This window comes from Tursiops truncatus, chromosome 5, assembly GCF_011762595.2.
Source record: "Tursiops truncatus isolate mTurTru1 chromosome 5, mTurTru1.mat.Y, whole genome shotgun sequence".
Lineage (NCBI taxonomy): Eukaryota > Metazoa > Chordata > Mammalia > Artiodactyla > Delphinidae > Tursiops > Tursiops truncatus.
The window spans coordinates 30,806,519-30,833,355 of NC_047038.1; the positions used below are offsets into that span (position 1 = coordinate 30,806,519).

At 36.1% G+C, this 26,837-nt stretch overlaps 1 protein-coding gene across 1 annotated transcript in view; it reads left to right on the plus strand.

The window, feature by feature from the left end:
- COL25A1 (collagen type XXV alpha 1 chain) overlaps positions 1-26,837 on the plus strand; it is a 465,859-nt gene that overhangs the window by 376,173 nt on the left and 62,849 nt on the right. Inside the window, exons 13-18 of the mRNA XM_073804997.1 lie at positions 3,868-3,921; positions 5,874-5,900; positions 8,523-8,567; positions 15,857-15,889; positions 16,318-16,353; positions 21,079-21,123. Coding sequence (XP_073661098.1) covers positions 3,868-3,921; positions 5,874-5,900; positions 8,523-8,567; positions 15,857-15,889; positions 16,318-16,353; positions 21,079-21,123 — 240 coding nt within the window. The remainder of the gene's footprint in view (positions 1-3,867; positions 3,922-5,873; positions 5,901-8,522; positions 8,568-15,856; positions 15,890-16,317; positions 16,354-21,078; positions 21,124-26,837) is intronic.

Genomic DNA, 26,837 nt, shown 5'->3' on the forward strand with positions numbered 1-26,837 from the left:
TCTCTGGGCACAGGTACCTGCCATGTCTATTTCATCTTTATATCTCATGCAACACTCTGCTCAGAGTAAAACATATAGTAAATTTTCACTAAATGTTAGTTGAATGAATTAATGCCTTCCAGAATCCCACTGCTTGGTCTTGGTACTCAAAGTTGTACAACATTTCATCTGTAACGTTCCTTTAACACAACCTGGGAAACTAAATTTGAATAATAACAGAATGTTCCATAACCTCCTAATCTGAGTTTGAATATATTTCTCTTGTTATAACTTTTTACAAAGGTAAAATGCTACGAGCCATTTTTCCTTTTTATTTTCCCTTGATTCATTCAGAAAACAGCCGTATTCACTTTTTAGCTTTTATTGTGTGTGGAGGGCGGTGGTACGCGGGCCTCTCACTTTTGTGGCCTCTCACTTTTGTGGCCTCTTCCGTTGCGGAGCACAGGCTCCAGACGCGCAGGCTCAGCGGCCATGGCTCACGGGCCCAGCCGCTCCGTGGCACGTGGGATCTTCCCAGACCGGGGCACGAACCCGTGTCCCCTGCATCGGCAGGCGGACTCTCAACCACTGCGCCACTAGGGAAGCCCCACTTTTTAGCTTTAAAATCTCACTACATACCTATTTAACCTTACAAGTGATAAACGTAAAACGGCCCCAGTAAATTCTCATTTGTGCTTATTAAAATGGCCACAGACACTTCCCTGTGGAAGTACCACAACTACTAAGCCCATGTACCACAACTACTGAGCCTGCGCGCCTAGAGCCCATGCTCCGCAACAAGCAAAGCCACTGCAATGAGAAGCCACCGCAATGAGAAGCCCGCGCACCGCAACAAAGAGTAGCCCCCGCTCACCGCAACTAGAGACAGCCCGCGCGCAGCAACGAAGACCCAATGCAGCCAAAAATAAATAAATTTAAAAAAACAAAATAGCCACAAAAGTAATTAAAATTGTGATATCCAATGCTGATGAAGTTGTGAAAAAGTAACAGAGTGGGTGCCTAGAAAAGCAGATAAATCTCAGATCCCTTTTGGAAAGCAACTTAGAAATATTTACATAGATGTTTATTTTAATTTACCTTTAACAGCAAAAATTGGAAACAACCTAAGTATTCAACAATTTGGGACAGCTTAAACAAATGATCACACCTGACTTTGATAGATGATAAACTATTCACAAGACAATCACAAATACTGTGTAAAAACAAACGTGTGGTATAAAATAATAAAAAATCGGAACATCAAACTATGTAATAAGCTTACAATTGCTTGAAATATGTAAGCGTAAATTTAAATGACTAGAAGGAAACAGGACAAAATGAAAACAGTTATGATAGAGTGATGGGATTATGGGTGCAATTTTTTGTTTCCTTTTACATTAAAAGATTATTTTAACAAAATATAAAATCAAAGGGAAAAGAAGGATCAAGTTTTAGTCCCTCGATGTTCATATTTTAAGAAAGATGTTGTGCAGACACCTAAGCAACATTTGTCTTCCTTGCTTCAAAATCTCAGCATGTATTTTGTCTGGTTCCAGGGGCTTAACCATTTTTTTTAAAAAATAATTCTGGCTACCATAGTTATTCTTTGAAAGTCTAAACAAAGTTTGTATTGTTCCCTGGCAGCATCTCGTTTGCATTAAACCATGAGTTACGATATTAGTGCCTCCTGGTGTAAGTTTTTTGAAGAAAGCAGACTCGATAACTCTTTTTCTGGTTGCATAGTAAATGACAGTCCTCTTTCAGGGTGTATTCAATTTCCATTGGAGTTCTTACCCTTGGTTATGTACAAATGGCTTATCAAAATTTTCTTATAATAGCCATCGTTATTGTAAGCCAACATTTTTGCTATTTTATCGAGGAAAGAGCAAATGATTATAGTGTAACTTTATATAGGAAGCAGAATTTCTTCCATGAGTTAAGACTTTAACAATTACAATAATCCAGTATAAGAGAAAAACATTTTTTGCTCTTCTAGAAAGACACTGTTAACTTCACATTGCTTAGTTTATCTGGTAGGTGAACAAAAATCATCTTTATAGAAGTTACATTGAATTCAGGTCTGTATACATTCTGGAAGGTCATTTATAAATGGGGAGTATAAACCAAATGATAATAAGGATAGAAATATTCTTCATCAACTCTCCCAGTTTCGAGATGCATTCATTCATTCAGCAATGCATCATTGTACCAAAAACACAACCTCTTAAGGCAGAGTTGTGTAAATCTGGAAAAATTACTTTACCTCTCTGTGCCTTAGTTTCTCCATCTATTAAATATAGATAAAGATAGTACTTACCTTATAGAAATTTGTGAGAATTAAGTGAGTTAATGAATATAAAGCTACTGGAACTTAAGAAATGTTGCTGTTTTACTAATGTAAGTGTTCTTGAAGGTGAGACCACAAATACTAAAATGGCACAATTTCTGCCCTCCAGACCACCTAGAAAACATTCTTAAAAAATCAACTTGGTTTGCCGTTAGCCTAAAACTGCTCTAAAAATTAAAGTCAATTTTTTTTAATCAACTAAGTAGCAACTTTTTTTTTTTTTTTTTTTTTTATTTTGCGGTACGCGGGCCTCTCACTGCCGTGTCCCCTCCAGCCATGGAGCACAGGCTCCGGACGTGCAGGCCCAGCGGCCACGGCCCACGGAATCCTCCCAGACCGGGGCACGAACCCGCATCCCCTGCATTGGCAGGCGGACTCTCAACCACTACGCCACCAGGGAAGCCGCCAAGCAGCAACTTTTTAACCCTCAGGGGAAAGAAACTTGCCGAGAAGTTGAAGCGCATAATAAATGGCTTTGGGAATGTTTTTAAATGAAAATGAAATTCTAGTTGCTCTACGTTTGAGCTACACGGAAGTATTAAAAGCTACACTTTCTTTCTTCTCCCAGTTTTACTGAGATACATTGGACACATGACATTGAATTCGTTTTAGGTGTACAACATAATGGTTTGATACATGTATATACTGTGAAATGATTACCACAATAAGTTTGGTTAACATCCATCATCTCACATAGTTACACTTTTTTTTTTTCCTTGTGATAAGAACTTTTAAGATCTACTCTCTTAACAACTTTCAAATATACCATACAGTATTGTTAACTACAGTCGTCATGCAGAATATCTTTCCTTTGCTTCTGAGCGCAAGAGACTTCCGCTTTGGAAAACAATTGCTGGTTCAGAGTCTAGAAAGATTGATATACATCATCATCTTTCTGAAATGGAAAATCCTTCTAGCTAATAGCCATCATCTTTTTCTCAAATGCCTATCACTCAATATGACAATGAAAACCACAACTCCTAATGTTTATTTTAATTATATTTACAGTGAAACTGGAAAGAGAAATCAAAGCCATTTTTACTTTTGTGTCAAATGTGTCTAAATGAGTTAAGTAGATGTTCAAAGGTGTGTATATTCTTCAAGATTTAGGTTTGAAGATGCTCATTTGCTTAAGTCTAATAAACAGAATGATTTAGTCTCTATTTTCCTGAGCTGATGAAGCACTTGAAAGTTCTCCATCAAGAAAGTCTTAAATTTTCAGATGTCTTTTACTCATTCAACAAATATTGTACCTAGCATATACCTAGCTATATGTACCTAGCATCATGCTAGATATTCATTTCCATTGGTAATTTGCTTTAACTTTCTCAGTGGAGAAAAGACTCAACACAAGGAAATTAGCCCTCTTGTATCCTCGGTCCCTAGCACATAGAATTTTGGACCAAACAAGCTAACTTGTGTAACTAGTCTAACATACTATGTACTTCTTGAGCATTATTGGATGGTTATATCCTCTAATGAGCTATATAATGTGCTGATTTTGTCTGTTTTACTTAGTAGTATCTATTTTATATTTTGAGGGTGAAGCCGGGTTGCCTGGAGCAGTAGGACAGAATGGAATACCAGGGCCAAAGGTTAGTACAAAGAAAACCAAGCAGAATCACTTGAGGCATGAGTTTTCATGAGATTGTAAGCTGTTACACTTTTTTTATAGCCCACTGGTTTTACTTGGATGGAATTTTTTGTCAATAATATAATACACTATAGTATAAAACTTTGTGACTAAAGAATAAGTGATGTTTGTGATTAGCATTAAAAATGCAGAGAAACAGTGTACGATACGTCTAAATTTTTATTTCTGGGATACTTAAATAACATGAGAAAGCCTGTGTTTCAAATGTGAGTTTGTCATTCTACCACTTAATGAACATATTACAACATAGGCCATGTCCATACTGCCAACATTTGCATAATTTTTACAAGATGTACTAAAGATGTTCACAGTGCCACTGTGACTTTTCCTCAAGATTTGGCCACCTCCAAGGCTTACACAACCTAACCAGTTAATCAAATGAAGAGCATAATAAAAATGTGGCATGTTTGAAATTTAAAAATGGATGTAGTCTGAATTACTAAGTAGGGAAAAAATGTAATAGAGTTTTTTGGGGGGTTCCAAATTTCCTTTGTTTTTGAAGAACAAATTAATCTTAAATATAAAAAGATTGGTGACAGTTTAGTTTAAACCAAATAGGCAGACAAATCCCAAGTCCTTTGATGAGTGACCATCCCTTGAAGTACAAAACTAATGTCTAATCCCATCAGCTGTGCTGGTGTGTATCCATTGCCACAGATGCTTGTCAGCTGATTTTACAGATCACGTTGCTATTGACAGGAGCCTAGGACAGACCTAAATTTTATAGACCTGTCTTTTGTCCTGCAGGAGAGGAAAGAAAATATTCCTTCTGGGATGACAGCCATTTTCCTGTCTTCTTCCCTCTCTTGCTCCATGCTAAAAAGCCAAATGATAGGAGTTAATGCTTAATGTATGTTCTCGGTACTATTCTTCTGTTGCCTAGCGACCATCAGGATGGCTGCTGAGCAGTGAAAGGTAACCAGAAATTCAGAAAGCCAAAGGGTCAGGCGGAGTTTCAGGGAGTGAAAAGAGTGTTGCCTTCAAACAGACTTCTTGAGTGAATTATAATTTTAAAAAACACAATAACCACCTTAAAAATCATTTTTAAAGTAGTCTGATCTTATTGCAACACTTTCTCAAGCTTTTCTTAAGAGGAATATTATCATAATGTGTGTGATTTGCTTTAGATTTACTCTCTGACTCTGTCCCCTGTCCCTTCCTGGGTAAAGTGAAAATGAGATTCTTTTCAGAACACAATTTTGCATTTTAGTCCTTGTACTGTCATGGTCATCATTTTGAGTAAAGACATCTCTCCTAAACTCACTTAGAGTCTGCCCCAGTATAGTATCTTTTCTGAAAAAAACTAATGCCTCCTAAAGTACACCTAACTTGGAACATCGTGGTTAACAACAGATTGAAGAGAATCCATGACACTGTGAAGGGGTCCAAGTTCAGGCCTTAGTCACATCAGGGGAAGGCAGATTAGAGAACTACACTGGTACTCTGACCCCTGAAATAATCCGTGCACCAGGGGCTGCTTTGAATGGAAGATTTCATTGAAGGATGTAAGTAAATAAACTCACCTTACTGAGTCTGAGTTTGAGCAGAATAAAGTGTCATAATCTCAGGAGCCTCTTGAGACGTTGAATTGCCACAACATTTTTCTCCTTAGTGCCCTAAAAGCCGGGTTTTGGCTGGTCATCTTAAATATCTTTCTTTAGTCCTCGAAAGCAAAGAACTAAAATTACATTTGCTATTGATATCCATACTCAGTGCTCCAGGAAACTTGTCTTAACCTTTTGTTTTTATATAACAACTATATATTGCCAAAATAGAACATGTCATGTATAATTTATCTATTAATAGTATGTTCAATATCTGATTTTGTTTAGTGTTGATTGATTAGGTGTTTTATAATTTAATATGTCACTCAATCTTCGTTCTTTTGCCCAGGGACAACCTGGAGAACAAGGAGAAAAGGTAAGAATGATTCTGCTGATTTTTATTTTTTTTCCCCAAAGAGGTACCAAACTGAACTGTATTTATGTGTGGTTGGATAGACAGATACAGGTATACAAGCATACCTTGGAGATATTGCAGGCTCCGTTCCAGATCACTGCAATAAAGTGAATATTGCAATAAAATGAATCACACGAATTTTTCAGTTTCCCAGTGCATATAAAAGTTACGTTTACGCTATACTGTAGTCAGTTAAGTGTTCAATAGCATTATGTCTAAAACACAACGTGCCTGCCTTAATTGAAAAATGATGCTGGTTGCCACAAATCTTCAATCTGTAAAGAATGCAGTAGTATCTTTGAAGTACAATAAAGCAAAGCACAATAAGACAAGGTATGCTTAGTTATATAGATGTAGATAGATATAATGACCACTGTTTTTGCAAACTGCTAATTAGTGGAAGGAGAAAATAGTGTAATTCTTATATATGTATAGAAGTTTGGGTAAAAAAGATTTAAAGAAATGGAGGAGAAGGGTGCAAATTTAAACATTCTATGTCAGGCTTTTAAATGACTTTCAAAAAATCCCTAGGCCTGCAAAATTTCTGTTCTACCTATTTGCTAATGCCACTCCAGTACTTTTCTAAGCATCCGTCTCTCTCTCTACTACTTCTTAGGTCAGTAGGTTAAAGGGATACAGATGTTTACCTACAGCAAATACACTGAAAGTTGTCCCAAAAAGAATTCCCATAAAACCCAAAAAGAGAAGCAAAAGGAGAAGCAGAGTGCATATGTTAAATTTCTCTTAGACAAACATCCTTCCTTACTGCTTTGGGGGAGTTCTCATGCTATGTCCTTTACCAGTGTTTGAGAAGTATGCCATCTCTGCAGGCAACTACCAAGATACCACATAATGCCCTTCATAAGTGATACGATCTTTCTGACAAATCAGTATCATCACCGCTAATCCCCAAAGAGGTACATCTACAGATCCAGCAAGCTTCATGAACATAACTGTATTTTTGAGCTGTATTTTACAACTGTATTCTTGTAAAACAAAAGTAAAAAGACATTTATTTAAATGGAAGGAGAGCAGAGCAGAGAGGCAACTCAGTCAAACCCTTCACTTCATGGCCACTCTGAACCAGTTTACCTAATAAGAAAGTTTGTTTTGTTATTTAATAAAGGGATGTCCAAGCAATTTTTAAAAGTGTGCTAATGAGCTGCCTATCAAAGATCCCCCATAACTTATGATCAGTATATTTATTTGGCTTCCAACCAGTTCATGGTAATTAACCTGAAATGAATTAGTCATCAGATGACTCTTTTGTGTAGAAATTAAGGAGGGAAAAGGAGCAGTGCCAGCACCATTCCAGGGACTCATCAGATAAAACTGCTCAGGCTCCCAGGCTGCTGTGCTGTCCCCGTCACCATAAAAGAATGCCTGAGCAGGATAGCCTCATGCTTATTTGAAACAAGAAAAGAAAGTGAAGAGAAAAGGTTAAACTCTCCCTCCTTCGCCACCCCTCCTTCTCCCAGGGAAACCATCATCAGTAGCTTCTCTCTTATTTTACGGAAAATTTTAAATGATAGAAGAGTGACCTCTTACGCAGCTGGACAGAAGGGTATTCCAGCTTACGGAATGTATGAACAATAATGCATTGTTATTGCTAATGATTATCATTAACAACTTATGATGTGTCAGATACTGTCCCAGTTGCTTTAGACACAGTAATTGTTTATTTCTTATAACCCCATAAAATATTCTTGCCCTTACGTTGCACATTAGAAATTTGATGTAAAGAGAATTTCATTTGCCCAGTAGGGCCTGGACCTGGGTTCCAGCTCTCTGGCTCCAGAATTCATGATGTTTCCACTAGTGCATTCTATAAGACTTAAAGAATTTAGAATTTAAGAAAGCAAAGCATGGATAATAAACAAATGACTTTTTTCCTAAAGCACTGCTTGTAGGTAGAAAGATATCAGTGAGGGAATAGGCATAGGAGCTCTCAAAAATAACAAAGGAAGCATAAACTCCCCAATATATTTTACTATAATTTTTTAAAATTTTCTAATAAGATATAAAACATTTATTTCTCAAATGCAAAACACTTAGGCCCAGATAACTCGATGCTCAGTGCAGCAGTTTTGAGGGCTGGGTCATGCACTTGGAGGGCCTGGAGATTTGAGATGCGTAGGATTCACAGATTGAAGGGAAAGGAGAAGGCAGGACTCCAGGTGGCAGGAGTGGGACAAGGAAGGAGACAGAAAGGGTAAGGCACACGGCATATTGAGGGAGTCAGGAGAAAGCCTTTGTTAGAGTGACTCTTTGAGCAGAGAAAAGAGAAAGAGTTAAGGTGGCCAGAATAGGCTATTAGTGCCAGAATAAGCTATTAGAAGTCAGAGAAATTACCTTCTGTTATTATCGTGGAGTAAAAACTATTTAGCCATGTTCATTGTAATAACATTTATTTGGACTAGTTGATATCAGGCAGCTGGTCACGTAAAGTACATTAGCTCTGTAGAACATTTACAACAGATTTTAATAGATAGTGCCTATGAAAGGAAACTTAAAATAATGAAAAGTACTCTTTGCTGAATGTCACCAATATATTTTACATGTATTGCTTTTTTCCCCTCCTAGGGAGATGCTGGAGAGAATGGCCCCAAAGGTGATACAGGTGAAAAGGTACAGTGTTGCGAAATATGAAAGAGTATGTGTATGAGCAAGAATATTATTTCATGTACGTGAAAATGGAAGATCAGAGATAATTCTACACAATTAGAAAACTTTTAAATATTTAATGTATAAAAGGTGGTTATTCCACCAGCTCCTAGCTGCAAATTTAAATATTTTAAAAGTAAAATGCTATGTCAAAAATTCTAGAAAATGCATAATTGGGTTTCTAGTAATATGACTTTCAAGACAAAAAGAAACACACCACTATTTCTGTGTAAATGGAACACTCCCTTTATACACAGAGATATAAAAATAGAGTTCCTAAAGTGATTCCATTTGTCCCGATTTTAGGATAGAAGATTGCAGAGGATTCGGAGGGGATGCAAGAGTTTGATAATCAGCTAAAGTCAGTTGATTAGAGCCTCTCATGCGGCCTTGAAAATTTGCTTCAACTTGAAATCTACTAGATCCAGATATTTTGTCAGCCTTTGTATTCTCTCTTTTTTTTTTTTTTTTCTTTTTTGGCCTTTAAACCATTATTAGCACTTATATTGCGGTGGTCTTTTGTTCATCTTCCTACCTCCTGTCTTTTTTTCCTCAGTCTATTGAAGTTTTTGCTTGGATTCTTACTTCACACACATCTCTGACATAGGAAGGATATTTTTATTTCATTTGTGCTATATGTTAAGAATTAAGAAAAAGATCTTTTAAGAAACTAAAAATGGAATAGTCAGATTTAATTTAAATCAGGCTAATTGATGAAACAAAGAAAGATTCATTTAGGCTTGTAGTTGAGAATAAGAATACTCTACTTTGAAAGTTATTATGGTACAGATGGACAGTTGTTAGTCATAAAAACATACCCATAAAGTAAAGAGAAATTTGTCTTCCTCATTCTTATAAATATTAATATAAATATGGCATGGGTGGTAGGGAGAAATTAATGGTAGGAATAAATGAATGTCACCGAGTAGCAACTGTGTTTGTATTCAAGAGGTAGTCTAGAAATTAGAGTGGACTCTCAGTTTCTTGTAGACCAGGGTTTCTCAGCCTCTGCACTACTGACATTTTGGGCTGGATAATCCTTCTTGAGGGAGATGTCAGATGTCTAGCCTCGTTCCTGGCCTCTGCCCAGCGGATGCCAGTAGCATCTCCGAGTTGTGACAACCAACACTCTCTCCAGAGGTTGCCAATTGTCCACTGGGGAACAAAATCATCCCTCACTGAGAACCACTGCTGTAAACCCATTTTATTTATCTGTCAGATTTAAGTATCATGCTGCAATCCACCATGACATGAGTATGTTTAATACTAATGGGACCAGTGATATACCTCTATGACTTCTTGAAGTCAAAATTAAAAACCCTAGGTATATAAACATAGATATTTTATTTACCTTTGTTGTGTTTGCTTAAAAGCAGGAGTCAGCAAACTTTTCCTGTAAAGGGCCAGAAAATAAATATTTTAGGTTTTGTGGGCCATATGGCGTCTGTCACAACTACTCAACTCTGTCATTGTAGCATGACAGCAGCCATAGACAATATGTATACATATGAGAGTGGCTCTATTCCAATAAAACTTTATTTCTGGACACTGAAATTTTAATTTCATGTGGTTTTCAAATGTCATGAAATATTATTCTTTTTATAATTTTGTTAACCGTTAAAAATGTGAAAACCACTCTTAGCTCTTGGGCCACACAAAAACAGGTGGCTAGCTGGATTTGGCCCTCGGGCCATAGTTGCCAACCTCTGTTTAAAGAAAGGAAATCTTCTAAACAGAGAGCAGTTTCTCCAAGTGAAAACCATTTATGCCAAGTCTGAGCTACGCCTGTGTGGATTTATGTAGAGAATTTTAATCTTTAGAATATGTATTTTTAGAGCTTAATTTTTGAATGTAGGCCAATAGTTTCTTTAATCACACGTTTTTAAAATTTAATATTGCAATAGTAAAGCAACTTTTTTTTCTTTGTAAAAGCTAAATTCATCTCAAAGGAATACGGTTCTTATTTTTTATATTAACACAAATCATTTACCATGCTGACTCACACATAGTAAACTCTCAATAAATGTTAGCTTTCTTACCACATGGAAATGAAAATCAACCAGATTGGTTATTTTTCTTTTTTATCAAAAAGTTTTATTAGTCAACTGAAATTAAGTTTGAGAAATGCTTCAGTTAAAACAGAAATCATTTCTATAAATTTTCAGTGAGTCTAAACAGGGGATTGTAAATAGGAATCTGTAACATATAATACGTAATCTGACCTGTAGCATTCATCCCCAAGAATGCTGTAATTGGAATATAATTTTTGATGTGTTTTTTAAACATTTCCTGATTCTGTCACATAATTTGTTTCCAGCATGTTAGAAACACTCTTCTCATGGCCTTTGGGTTCAGTATGTGAAACCCATTCATCATTTACCAAGTTTGAGATGTAAAATCAAAAAAATGCTTCTTTTCTGCCATTGATGTAGTAAATTACGTCATTGGCGATTCACTTTAATAGGATTTTTTTCCTTGTGATCCAACTAGGTGCTTTTGGATGGTAAAGCAATCTAAGCCTTTCCAGACTGGTCATCTGGAAATGCTGTGGGACTGTAAAAACCTCTGGGCTGGGTTTTCTCTGTGGCCAGAAGCTACGATGAACTCTAGAATTAAGAATGACCTGCCAAAGACTGATTTTAATCATGTGTGGAGTTACTACGGGAAGGTTATGTTCTGCTCTTTGGAGTGTTAATCCCACCAACTAATGTAGAAATGCATTCCTTATCTATTATCCCAGCACTTGAAAGTAAGTGTTGGTGCAGACCACTGAATGGTTCCATCATGCCACTCTATTATTCACAACCTTATCTGTTCGTTTAGAAATTTCACATTCTTTCTTTTTTTTTTCCTGAGCATTTTTTTAAAACTTTTTTATTTTATATTGCAGTATAACCAATTAACAATGTTGTGATAGTTTCAGGTACACAGCAAAGTGACTCAGCCATGCTTATACATGTATCCATTCTCCCCCAGACTCCCCTCCCATCCAGGCTGCCACATAACATTGAACAGAGTTCCCTGTGCCCTACAGTAGGTCCTCGTTGGTTATCCGTTTTCAATATAGCAGGAAGCTTCACTTTCTTGGTATTGCCTGTCTGTGTCTTCATTTTTCTTTTCTCCCCCAATCTCCATTTCTATAAATAACCTGCCTTCTTACTTTACACCTGCAGAGCATCTTTGATTTGCATCCTCAGAGCCTTTTCAGAAGCGACACCCATATTTGGAGCCACCCACCAAATTGCCTTTTCTTAAGATCACATAGGAAGGCTTTTCTTTTGGGCATAGGGCCTTCTCCAATTTAGCACATATGATGCTTCCCTTAGCTTAGAATACTCTTCTCTGTCCACCTCCACCTCCTCATGTTCTCATCCTATTCCTGTCTACTGAGACCTGGATTCATTAAGTCATTTCCCTGGGGCAGCCTTTCAGTCTCCCTGGACTGTCTCTATTACCCTCTATTTGCTCCCAGAGCACTCTCTATGATCCCTTTCATAACCCTTATCACAATTTATTGTAATTCCTTGTTTAATTGGGCATCCAGCTCACTGGAAAAGAAAAAACAAACAAATAAACAAACAAAAAACTATAAGTTACCAAACTGTTCTATTCCCAACACCAATCCAATTTCCTGGCATGTAATAGGGAGATAATAAATATTTATTGAATGAAAAACCTTAAAAAAATTATTTTTTTTTTACTTTCATCTGCTTCTTATTTTCGTTGAATGGTAGAACTTTTTCCTGTACCATGCATTTGTTTATCATGTCTTCTGTGGTGACACAAAATTTCCCAACATGACAATTTCTTCCTATCCCAGACTTTTTTGTACGTGGAAAGAAAGAAAAGGAAAGTAGCTTTTATGCATTCAATCAATAATATTTTTGAATACATATATTTGTGTACATATATACTATATACATATATACAAATGATTACAGTAGTCCTTCGGTATCTCCAGGAGATTGGTTCCAGGATCCCTGCAAATACCAAAATCCTAGCGTGTCCCTTATATAAAACGGGCTAGTATTTGCATATAACCTATGCGCATGCTCCCATATTCAACTGACCCTTAAATAATGCGGGGCTTAGGAGTGCTGAGACTCTGCCAGTTGAAATCAGGGTATAATTTACAAACGGCCCTCCTTATACATGGTTCCTTCACATCCCTGTTTTCTCCATATCATGGTTCCCCATCCGCCGAATTCAACCAACTGCAGATCATCTGGTACTGTAATATTTACTGTTGAAAAAAAATCCACATATAAGTGGACCTTTGCAGTTCAAGCCTGTGTTGTTTAAGGGTCAGCTGTACTACAAAGCTTCTCTAGATTACTTATGATACCGAATACTATGTAAACACACAGAAATTTAAGTTTTGCTCTTTGGAATTTTCAGGAATTTTTTTCTCAAAAGATTTTTAGTCCAAGGTTGGGTGAATCCGCAGATGCAGAACCCAGGGATACGGAAGGGTGACTCTATCATAAGCACAGGACAAGGGCAGGGTTTGAAACAGCATTGTTCGCTTTATCGCCCTAGCTCCTAGTATCCCTGCATCCAGAACGTGGTTGGCACATAATCGATGCTCAATAAATATTTATTGAATGAATTAATGACTGATAGAAATATCACCACATTCACTTTATTTCACATAGACTTTAGTAACACATACATATAATTACATACCAAATGTTGTGCTTGAAAATAATCACAGCCAAAACCAAAAACTCTGTACTTGAATGGTCAATAGCAAAGTCAAATTCATTTACCTCAAGTATCTTCTCAAAGTATTTTTTGCTTTACGATTTACCCTGTGGAAACTTTTATTTTCAAACCAACTGATTTGTGAAGCTAAGGGTATACTTAGAGAGACACAGTTGGGGTTTTTTTTCCTACTTTAATCCTGTATTCATTTTCACTTTTAGAGGAATGAGGATTATAAACACTGACTTTTATTTTCACTACTTGCAGCATTATCCTTTAAAATGTTTAACTTAGGAATGTCTTCCAGCAATTGCCTTGCCACTTAAAAGTTATAAAAATTCCTTGAGATTTCACAGTTCTAATTTTTGAAAAGAAAGTTGATATATCAGTCATAGTTGTCCATCAAATGAAACTGCTCCAGTTTCCACAAATAAATCAGGCTTCCTGGAAACTGTCCTTTCCTTCCCATCCACTTTCTCTGAGAACTAAATCTAGTCCTTTTTCTCGTTAGTGGATTATCCAGTCACTTTTCATTAAAACACTGGAAAAAAAAGTGTTTAAACTACAATTAATACAAGCAACTTCCTTTTATTTATAAGTTTACTAGAACCATTGTGCCCTGTTGCCAGAATGAGATAAACCAATAATTCTTTTCTTATTCCAATAAAAAGAACATGGCAATAGAATTCAGGAAGTCCAAAATTCACTTAGGCTCAAGTTGCTTCAATTTCCTCATCTATTGAGTAAAAATAGTAATATCTGCCCTATCTCTTGGGAGTCTTGTGAGGTATAAATAAGATGAAAAAGGGGGCTTAGAAAAGTCAAAATTGCTTTTATGAATACAAAGGTCTCATTGTGCAAAATACTGATTCATTGGTGTTGATGGCTTTCAGACAGACTTGATTTAGTGGAAACAGAAATAAGTATTATTTTGTTAGCCACATTGATTTCGCTGCCCACTCGGAACTCAATTGATTATTAGTGATGGGGAAAAGAAACCAGTATCATTTTACAATAAGACAGTATTTGGTATCCTGTTCTCTATGTTTTGTCACGTTTTAATTTTTCCTTGAGTAGTAGCCATTACAGATGTCAAAGAAACTCGTATGTTTCCTCAAATGAGTTAATTTATTATTTCCTCCTCCTTCTTAAGCTTTGTTTTTCTTCCCAAAGGTTTTTTTTTTTTTTTGATTCTTGACTGCTTGCTGAAAATATTCTTTCTGAGATTTGTTCATTTATTCACCATATACGTATCCAGCATATTTTATTCAGACACTGAATAAAAATAGACCCTGAACCTGCCCACAGGTGGCTGATCATCTAATGGAGGGACAAGAAAAGAATAGGCAGAAAACATATATACATAATCCATATGCAGTGAGCTTGCAGGACTTGAACAGATGCTGCAGAGTGAGATGTGGATGTGAGGGGCATGTGTCTAGGTTGTTCAGTGAGGGGTTGAGGCAAAGCCACTTAAGACCTGAACAAAGAGAACTGCCAGCTGTGGGGAGAAGAGAGAGAAACTGAGGGAGAGGGGCAAGTACCTCATGTGTAGAGGCCTGAGGTGTATCTCCATCTCTAAATGAGATTGATGAGCAGCTCTCTAAACCTAGAACGAGGAAGTAGACCCCTAGAGCTCTGTGAGCCCTTGCACAGATAGGACAACTGAGGAAACCCCAGTATGTGCTGTCCTCCTTGTGACTGTTTCTGTTTTCTCAGATGACTACGTTTTCTCCCTTTTATTTTCCTTGTAGCATGTTTATGGGACAGAGGACTAGAAGGAACTGGAAAATCTAGGCCCTTGTCTGGCCTCGTATCAGAAATAAGCAGCCACCTGTGTATTTAGAGCACATTTGCCTTAAGAATGTAGTCACACTCGGTGAAATCCGGATGGAATACAATGCCTTTCAGAAAACCAGATTCTGTCTCAGGATTTTCTCTCAGATCTTCCTTGTGTCCCTGTCACCCACAAGTCATCCATCATCCTGTAACTTTCTGGTGACTGCCTTACAATGAAATAAGTGTAGAGCTAGAAAAAAACGTGCTGGTCATAACGGTGACGGTGCTTCATGAGGAAAACAAACTGACCGGCGGCATGGCTTTTTCCAACTCAACACCATTAACCCTTTGACTTCATCTGTTGAACCCTGACTTTCTGAAGACTGAAAGGGTCAGGGAACTCCTAGTAAATGATAGCCAGTGACATTAATAAATTCCTGAAATAGAGAAAACTGAAATTCCAGATCCACTAATATATTGCTTTAGAATACAATTTTAGCACTGTATCAAGGGAAGAGATCCATATTTATATTTATTTCAAGGAATGTAGTCCTTATGTATTTTGCAAAGTTTTATTTTTAGAAAGTATATTGTTTATCTTGGAAATTACTGACATCTTAGCCATATTGATACAAAATCTTAGGGAGCATAGTTCAGCCCATTAGTCATGGGATTTCCTTAGGCGCTTCTGTAGATAACAGCTCTCTATGTGTTTGTGTGTTTCCTATTCCCATCACTTGTAGAATAATCTCTCATGGGTTTCATTTTAGGGTGACCCTGGATCATCCGCTGCAGGAATTAAGGTAACTATAGCCTTGCAAGTGTTTGTACCCCAGGAGTTACAGCTTTGACTTTTATAAGTCTCTTGTTTCCCCTTCCCTTTTACCAACTTTGATGGTTCTAACTCTGTTCCTATATTACTGCAATAATCAGCTTCTAGACACAACACGGAGTATCTGCTAGAAATCTCTGATAAAGGCTTAAACAAGAGGTCTTGCCTTTTCTTCCCTTTCTGATTAGTTTTTATGGAAATGTGGATTTGTATGTGAGCTTTAGGTATATTTACAGCAAAAAAAAAAAAAATGTTCATATGTCTGGTAGGATGTAGAACAACAGAATAAAGTGAATGAAATGCATGTGTCATCGGGGAGGCTGAAAGTGTCCAAGGGCCTAAGGCTTTTGGAAAATTCTTATAAGACTGCCCTTTTCATCTTTGATTTTCTTTGGCCAGGGAGAGCCCGGAGAATCTGGTCGTCCAGGGCAAAAGGTAAATCCCTATTCTGGTGTGTTCTTTCTACTGTCTTATAGTCACCATTTGACTGTGTTTGCTATCACTGTGTAGTATGAGAACAATTACTGAAAATGATGCCGTTTTCATGCCTTACACGCAGAGTGTTTTTGAGTGTTTTTCATTTTAAAAGGGTTGATGCTGATCCTAGTAAAAGTACAAACATAATCTGGACGTGTAAAAGGATAAAGTCAGCATATACTGAGCTGCTTGAGACTAACAAAGATCTGCTGGGTTGGAATGCCAACAACCTATCTTGCATGTTTAAAGATACTCTGCATGTTTCTATCTTTTATGAGAAGAAATGAATATTTACTAAACTGTCTCAATAGGGCATGATGGACAGTTCTTTTAAAATTATATTCCTTTCCTCTCATGTCAAATACTTCCCTGCTGATAATTTTTTTATGTGAATAATATCTACCTAAGCAGTGAATGTTATGTTGTAAAAGAGGTTTGTTCATGAACTAAATTTTAATTGGAGACAGTAACCAAACCACTGTAACCAATCTAACGTTAATTTTTTTTATCATTTGTGCTTCACTTCAGTGATAAATTAGAGGACATGCAATGAATATGTTTATTCTCATTTGAGTCTGAAGCAGGAAACGACTGTTTGTAGTTTATCGTCTGAGCATCTGGATATCAATGCCCAGTGCAGATTTTAGATTTTTAGGTAACAGATGTGGCTAACAAGTAAACGTGAATTCCACATTATGATAAATCTCTGAGATCATGACTCTGCCTTTGTCTAGCAGCAGTTAATGTTATAGAAAAAATAATATGAATAGAAACATAGAATATACCTCATTAGTATAAAGAGAAAGACAGAATAAATTCCATTGTAGTAGTGTGGAACCTTAGAACATAACATAAAAATATATTCCCACATTCTTGAAGTTATTGAGAGGATCACTGCTTTGTTTAAACACTTCAGATTAAAGTGTTTTTTGAGAAGGTCTTTCACATTCTTTTAACATTTCCCTAATTGAAAAATAGATTTTCTTGAAATTAAGAATCTAAGAGTAATGATTCATTAGACCCAATTTCAGGTAAAGTTGAGACTTTTCCAAAGAGCCCAGCATAGCTCTGCAAATTTTGCTCTTCAGTGCCTAAGATTTCCTAATGATTCTTTATGTAAGAAATTGGAAGTTAGTGATATCACAGAGATCCGTGGTCTGCTTTGGTTTGGAAGAGCATCTAATTTTCTCAGATGATCTCATTTTAAGTCCCTCAGTCTTTAAAAATTAAAAGCTAAATTTAAACTGCTCTCCAAAACTGTGATAAGTTAAAAGAATTGTCTGCAAAACTGTTATGTCTTTTTAAAAAACAAAACAAGTCTGCTATAATTTCATATAGGTTCCACTGCTTTCAGAGTGGAAGACGATTGGTTAATAAAATATTGCTTTATCATGATTATTTAAAAATACATTTTAGATTCATTTCTGGAAGTTTATAGGTTTACATATGGAAACATTGGCTTTTCTTTGTATTTCATTAAAAACCTGTTTTAAATTATATTGAGAGAAGTGGATTCTACCTGAACAAATACGTGCCTGAATGAATATGTGTATGAATATTACGACCCATCTGAATGAAAATGTGCCCTGAAAAGAACAGTATCTTTTTCATTAATATTTAGGCCAGATCCTACTCGTTGACGCAATCTCACTTTCCCACAATATTTATGACTTCCTTGTCTAATATCTGGATTTGGCAATACTTACCCCAACACTGATTTAAAAGTAGAGTGTTTCCATTCTTGCTGGTTGCTTAGATTGGAAAATGACAAACAGAACTGAGTGCAGAATCCATTCAAGGAATCTTCCACGACATTTTTCTCACCATTGCAGAACTTTGTTGTGGGTTCGTGGGTACTTAAGCTCCTGCATTAGGGACATTCCCAGAAAAGTAGAGGATATCCTGCTAGAATTAAAGTGCATTGATTAGCTCTCCACTGTCTGGTATTTTGCGGTATGAAAGTTTGTTATTTAGAGTAACATTCATAATAGGGAATGATTTAATTATAGTTTTTTCTTTTATAGACTCAGCAGGAGAGTGTGTGATTGATATGTGAGTTAGGGTATATATGTTTGTAAAGTGAGTGTGTGTTTCATCACATAACTTTTTCCTTCCTAACTTCACATTCAATGGCATTGGTGGTATAGTGGTGAGCATAGCTGCCTTCCTAACTTCTCCACATCTTTTTAAAATATAGTTTTTAGTTTTAATGGGGTAAAAATACATTTTTGCCCATTGTAAGGGACTGGCACAGTTGAACTGTATCTAGAAACACAAGGCACTGTCACAGGGACATGGGGTGAAAGCAGAGAACTGACTTTAACAGTAGACAAGGGTCTCCGATAATGGAGAATAAAGAGTGAAAGGTAAAGAAAAAAGAAAACCAGAAGCATAACGTATCAGTGTAAAGTGTAATCTACTTGGGCAAGAAGTCTTTGAATGGAATAACAAACCGATTCTTAATTATGACCTAGATCTGAACTTGGGCTGTGCGTGACCAAGAACTCAGCTCAGAGAAGCTCTGAGTCAAGAAATAGGCAAGAATGGAGAAATTAACTGAAAACTGTCTCTTAATTAAAAGATAAACATTCATGGTATAAGGACAGAGAATTTATATAGGAAGAAATATCTTCCTAAAAATGCTGAGATGTTGCACAAAGGGTAACATTAAATGTTTTATAATCCTTCATTTTGTCAACTTTTAAGTAAACATAAATTTGGAAAGGTCAAAATCCAAGAGTATGAAATATGAATTCCTGAAAGGTTTGTTCATTAAAAAGTACATTTATAACCTATATACTTACATATATATGCATATGATGTAGGGAAGAGCTAAGCGCTCAAACTCTCTGTAAGTATCCAATCTACATTATAAAATAATCCATAATGTTTTATACATCTTTCTCATTGTGAGAAACATGAATGTGTCTATGTAGGCATGTGTATATAAATATCTTACTTTAAAGTAGTCATCAGATCCTTTTAATTTGACCCTTCCCCTTGGGGAAGGGTCTAGTAAAAACTCCTTTGAGGAAACAGTGTTACAACCTATATGTTTCCACACATGTCTTAAATAGGATGTCTTGAGTTTTGGGGGCTTTTCTGAAACAATACAAAACTATCAATATGTCACCAATATGTTTACTTTTATTGCTTGTATATTCTACTGCAACTTACTGTGTTTTCAAGGGCCTTATTCTTTTTTCTTAGTAAAAGAGAATCTTCACTGAAATATGGATAAGCTCTTTTTACTAGAGCTTCCTAAAGTTATTGATTAAAGGGAAATGGGGGGGAGAAAAAGAAAATCAAATGTATAATGTTGTATCTATGTAAAGTTTACTCTACTTGGACAAGTTTCTTTGAATGAAATATCAAATTCTTAATAATCATTCTTTCTTCTCTGGCTTAATCTCATCTTAGTCTTTTTGTTCACAATGCAAACTTTCACTCAGGTAGTTTCAGAAAGAATAGCTTTTCTTTTGCATTCCTGAAGCACCTTTGACCTAAACCATCAGGAAAGTCATTTTCCTTTCTATGTCTAACCATACAGCTTAATATAAACAGTATCTGAAGTCATTTTGTGATAATACCAGAGCAAATTATAGCCCTCCATAATTTGAAAGTAATAATATTAAAGATGAAATGTCTGGTTGTTCTTAGCAGATTTTCCTTGGAATAAGGGTTGTTCAAGCATTTAGATGAAAGAAGTACCTTCTACCACTTCTATCTTTAGTTTGATGCTTCTGTCTCTTTTGGTATAGTTGTCATAACACTGACTCGCCATCATGAAATGATGTGACACTTTTACCTTCAAATGTTATTTTCCACAATATTTAGTCACCTCAGTCCAACACAGGATGGACTTTCATTTTCTCTAGCAATTCCTTTATGCTTCTTTAGTGAAATTCAGGAGATTTTCTAAGCAATATAACTTCTTGTCACTATACTTTGTGCTTAAAGTAATGTAAACAATTATGTGAAAATGAGAAGATTTAGCTTGACTCCAGTGTGCTCACCCAAAATGTACCACTTAATCTCAAACCTGTATTCAGAAGCAGCTGCATGGTACCATTAGCCCTCCATTGCTAAGCAGGGTTACCCAGACTCAACAATTGTCTGATATACGGGCTGGAGTTAAGTATAATCTTAACCATGCATTTATCTTCTCATCATTCAGGAATGGAAAAGAAACCTTGTTATACTTTTAGGTGAATGAGACTTTTAATGTATATTGTTTTGATATGACCATCTGTTCATACAGCCAACTCTTGATTATCTGAGGTAAGAGAGCCCTGGAATAGGATGCGTTATTTAAATGCACATAATCCTCATTTCAGCAGATAGATTCAGCCTCCTCAACAAATCATTGACCAGGGAGTAATAAAACACAGGAATTCCTTCTCCTTTTATTTCTCTTTCTCACCTTCTGGTAGTGATGACAATGAGCAGTGAACTGGCAGCAACAGGGAAAATCCTGAAAAATCTGCAAAATAGTCAACAGTCCCTGAATCAAGAGTTGACTGAACTGTATAATCTCACCAAATATCTTGAAACTAGACAGTATATATATTAGACATATATATACATACAGCAAGAATTCAGCTGGAGCATTTGCCATGTTTTTCTCAGATACTGTGCCTGAGTGAATACTGTTCTATAATGCTGTGTGATTTTCCTATGTAGGGTGAACCAGGGCTTCCTGGGCTTCCTGGACTTCCGGGGATAAAGGTAAATACTGCACTGACAGTCTTGGCTTCATAGAAATGTAATTGTGAGAGTCACAAAAATGAAAAAATGGAAGCTAAAAATATAGTGCTGTTCTTTAAATACTCACCAGCCATTTCAACCAATTAAATTTTTTAATTAAAAATGAAGCACAGGTAACAGAAATAGACTTACAGGCATAGAAAACAAACTTAAGGTTACCAACGGGGAAAGGGGGGGGAAGGATAGATTAGGAGTTTGAGACTAACAGATACACACTACTACATATAAAATAGATAATCAACAGGGTCCTACTGTATAGCACAGGGAACTATACTCAATATCCTGTAATAAGCTATAATGGAAAAGAATCTGAAAAAGAATATATATATATACATATATATGTATAATATATACATAAATATATATATATATGAAACTGAATCACTCTGCTGTACACCTGAAACTAACACAACATTGTAAATCAACTATACTTCAATTAAAAAAAAATGAAGCATGGGTATTTCTAAAGTTTGCCATGGCTCTCTGGACTGTATATTCCACTATATAACCTACTATGCCCCTTAAATAAATGTAAAAGTCATTTCATTTGAAGTCATAGGAATTCTTTAAAGTCTACAATGTCTCCCTTCACATTTAAATTTTACTCTTAAGATCCTATCAGATTTTGACCAGAATTAAAATCTTAACATCCCCTTAAATCTAATATCCAGGCAGCTGTTTTTGTGATTCACCCATTATAATAATCTTTCCAAAGTTTTTTTTTTTTAATTAATTTATTTATTTGTGGCTGTGTTGCATCTTCGTTGCTGTGTGCAGGCTTTCTCTAGTTGTGGAGAGCAGAGGCTACTCTTCGTTGCGGTGTGCAGGCTTCTCACTGCAGTGGCTTCTCTTGTTGTGGAGCACAGGCTCTAGGCACGCAGGCTTCAGTAGTTGTGGCACATGGGCTCAGTAGTTGTGGCTTGCGGGCTCTAGAGCTTAGGCTCAGTAGTTGTGGTGCACGGGCGCAGTTGCTCTGCGGCATGTGGGATCTTCCCAGACTAGAGCTCGAACCTGTGTCCCCTGCATTGGCAGGTGGATTCCCAACCACTGCACCACCAGGGAAGTCCTTCCAATGTGTTTTGTGCTTCTACTTCCTGTTAATAATTCTCACTGCAAAGTACAAATATTACTAAGCTTTATTGACCTACATACTATTCCCATAAAATTTGTATGTCTTTTGAAATAACTGCTTAAAGCTTAGCTTGAAAACATTGTTTTACATGTTTTTAAATTGTCTAAAAATATTAACAAACATTTTTTTTAGTTGTTTAAAATTTTTTACATGGCAACTGTCAAGGCTTAAAAGTTCTAGTATCTTAGCTGTAGTGCTCCCTTAAAATCAGCTTCTTATTTTAAAGTTTTTTCTTTTAATTCTAGAACTGTTTGATAAAATAACATAATGCAAGTAGATTTTCCTTTACATTGTTCTCATCTTATAGAATTTTGAATTAATCTCTAGAGTACATTAGATGATTCTAAAATTAATATTCCTCATTTCAGTAAGAGGGTTGTATATGCTGCTTTATGAAGATTGTGTTTGAAATGTGTTACATGAATAATATGATTTTAGAATTAATATATTAAATTACTGAGTTCCCAGACATCATATGGTATCATATGTAACATTTTATGAGTATATTTGTTATAATTAACAGCCATGAAAGCTATGAATTCCAGGTTGGCACTCAGAAATTTTGGTTCTGCTTTTTGTTTGATGTTTCCAGATTAGTATCACAGATGTCCAGATATGTCCTTTTAATATATTTTTAGTCTTTGACTTCTTCACTGAAAAGTACACTCCATGACAACAGTTTACTAAAGAGTCAAAGTCATTTCCTTATCATTTGATATTTAGCAAAAATAACTTAATAAGTTATATGTGATTTCATACTGCAGAGTTAATTTATGGCATAATGTTAATTTATGGCAGTTAATTTATGGCATTTATGGCAATAACTAATTTATTTATTAGTTCCTTAATAATCCCACACATTAAAAAAAAACTTTTTACTGATATTTGGAAAATCACAGATTTTTAAAACAAATTTAAGAACATTAAATTCAGCACTAGGTTAAAGAAGCCGGTAACATTATAAGTAAGGGGGGAGGCATTTAAAACGAGGGGCATTTTGGAAGGACTGGGGCAGGGTTTCCTGCAGCGCTCGCTTGTAGGTTAGCTGGGCTGTGCTGCCAGCACCAGGTCCTGAGGCAGGAATCTCAGTGCTGTGTAGAAATCCAGTTGTCCCTTCTCCTGAGGGTGAGCTTTCTTGTTGAGAGAGAGTATATAAGGGGGAAGGTATTGGGGTTTTTCCCTCCAAAACAAACAAACAAAACAATTACAGTTACTACTATTTGTTCTCATTACCTTTCATTTATGTCCTCCACTGTGAAAAATACCCCAGCTCATTTCTCTAGTCCTCGGTGGACCAGTTTGAAGGTTTTGAACTTTTTCAAATTGGGAAAGATGTTGGTGATTTGCCACCTCCAGTAAACGTTTTTATTTCTAGGGTCATGGGATGTTGCCAGACAAATTTTGTCAAGATCTTATAGCTGATACTTTCCTTTGTTTTTCTAACCTGACTAGTGACTATGGTGAGAAAAAGCCATCAACTGACAAAAAATCTTTCTATCATTAACTAGAGATACGTTTCTATGTAATTATCGAGTGTTGTTGGGTAACTATCCAGTATTCAGTTTAAATCACAGATTCTATTTGTGGATTAATAAGCTCTGTCTTCTCTCTCTCGTCCAGAATGTAAGTGATATGCTTGCCCTATAATGTCGTAGGTGCTCAGTGTAATTGAGTAATTTTGTAAAGGAGGCAATTTAAAAACACGTCATAGTCATGAGTAGTTATTGGATATTTTTAAATGTACAGTTAAAAGTTTATAAATTTATGATATAGCTTCATTAACTTGGGGTATTCTTTACTCCTTTAATATACCTTGCTTCTGTTAGGTAGTTAACCACAGGACAGTTAACCTTGATTTCATAGTTTGAATGAGTAATAATATTTAAAAGATGAAACCACCATATATGGATTTAGAATGTGTGGTAGCAAGAGCATTAGTCATAACTTTCCTAGACCTGTGTGTGTGTTTATGCTTTGGAAATACTTCCTTGCTATCCATCTCCTTATCTGCTGGTACTACAGAGAGCGTGCACATGCCATCCGTTATTTCCAAGATGTTGAGGAAACCAGCCATGACATACCAGGGAAGCTTTGATTTGCCACCTGTTGCTCTCGGGGAACGGTTGGAAGCTTAATGAGCATCCACATGCCTTCCACACTGCTCTCAGGAAATGAGCAAAGTGCCTAAATACAGGCAGCAGACTCATCTATCTATCACCTCAGGGTCCCACTCAGAGATAAATACTAATACCATCGGCATACATAAAAGTCACTAAGAAGAGGCATCACTTAATTTCAAACTACTCTTAAGCTTCCCGAACAAGTATTGGAAAGTGCTCTGACCATGTGGAAGACATTTGGAATTCCTATTTCATGCATCCATGGTTCATATAGTGTTAAGATGTTCAGCTGGGAAGATTAAATTATCGTACGTTGTACATTGCACAGTGTGCCATGCAAACATTGGTCTTCTGGAATAAGGATTGAGCTCAGAAAAGTTCTTTGATTAACAAGCCTTTAAATATATGTTTCATGGGTAAAACTTTATTGTGACTAGCTTTTCCAATATCACATAAAAGGGTGAGATTCAAAGTTCCTAGTTTTAAACATGTTTTTCTTTCCATACATGTTGAAAATTGCTTACCCCTTTCATGGTTACATCACCCTAGTAATTAAGTCATGAAGAGCAGTGATCTTTAGGACCAGACCACCAGTGTGTAGATCCCGGTTCTACCCCTTACCAGTTTATGAAGCTATATCATGATACTGGGCAAGTTACATAATCTCTCTGTGCTGGGTTTCCTTATCAAATGGGAATTATTATTATACATAACTCAGAGGGTTGTTGTGAGGATTAAATGAATTAATATACATGCAGCTCCTAAAATATTGCCAAACATATAGTAAACGCTATATAAATTTTAGCTATTGTTATTTCTTTCTCTTGGAGCAGCTCAGAATGTTGGAAACATTGTTTATGCACCTGTTCTATAGAGTCTTTCCTCCTGTGAGTCATTTCAACCTAGAGATCATAAAGCCATTTACACCCTCCAGGTTCATAGATCTAAATTCTGAAAACTCCTTTGCGGTGATGGTTGATGTTACCTTTAAGAGCAGTAAGATAACATATTTTCTCTTGAAACATGACATCACACTATTCCCCTTTTCCTATAACCCAATGTATTCCAGGGATAAAGGATGAGGAAACACAGTGTTCTGCGCATAAGACATGATACTGTCTTAGTTCTCCTTCCCGACACTCTTCACAGGAAAAGCAAAAGGAAAGCTTGACATGTAATAATGGAAATCTCTAGGCCCCATTCATCGTGTTGCCCAGCCCAAGACATTTTTTACAAATATGAATTTTCAATGCTTGTTTTTCTCCTTTCAGTGTTGACTACCAGTGTATCTCATCATATTTAGAAAGTAAATTGGGAAAAATGTACCTGATACATTAAAACGAGTACAATGGGGAGACATAATACAGTGAAAATTACATCAAATCAGAAAAACAAATCATTTAGGTGGCAAAGAAATTTTTACAATATTTTCCCTCAAAGCTTGATATTTTTGTTCTGGCTTCCACATTAGTGACCATTTGAGATTCAGATCAAGAACCTGAGGATCAGGAGACAGTAACTAACTGTTTACACTTCGTTATATAAACTCATCCTTGACACTAGATCATATAAGCACTAACTTTTACAGGTGGCAGAAACATTATTTTGTCATTCTTAGGATTAAGTATAGTGCCCAGTCATCTATAGAAACTTATCTTCTAAATACACTGGAGATGAGGTTTCTTCCTTAGAAACATCAAGTCACATTTTTAAAATAACAGAAGAGAGTTTTTGGAAGTGACATAGGATGTGAAATGAATCTGTAAAAGAAAAAAGAAAAAGAATACTGGTTAAAAGGATAGCAGTGTGTTATTGTTACTTATAATTACTTCCTGCTTGCCCAAAGTGCGTCTGAGCAGTTGAATAGTTTAAGAGTCCAATTAGGAAACTCATACAACCAGAAATCAGAGACTTTTTAGCAGCCATAACGAAAGCTTGACTAAATACACCAATTGTGCTTTCGTGATGTAATCCTGTTTAAAAAAAAAAAACCAGAAACTTATGTTTTCTGGATTTTAAATAAACTTGCTGTTGTAGTTCATTTTCATCATAGCCACCAAGATGTTTTAATTTATGCTCAAATGTGATCCTTCAGGGAAATAAGTGTTTGGGGGACAGACTCTACTTTCTCATCCTTTTTTTCCCCCTCAATAATTTTACAAATCAATCATTACCAAAACTGGCTGCCTGAAGGTTCTTATTACCACAAATGTTCTTGCTGTAATCCTCAAAAGTAGGTATCATGCTGACTTGAATTCTAATTAGCCCTTCAGCAAGAAGAATATTGTATGGTTAATGCATTCGGTGTCAAGATACATTAATCAAAATTATTGGTGATGCTTTTAGCACCCAGGCAAGTCAGCACATATTTTTCAAGCCCCGTTGTACTATTTTTTGGGCAATGAAAATTGGATCTGCTCGGG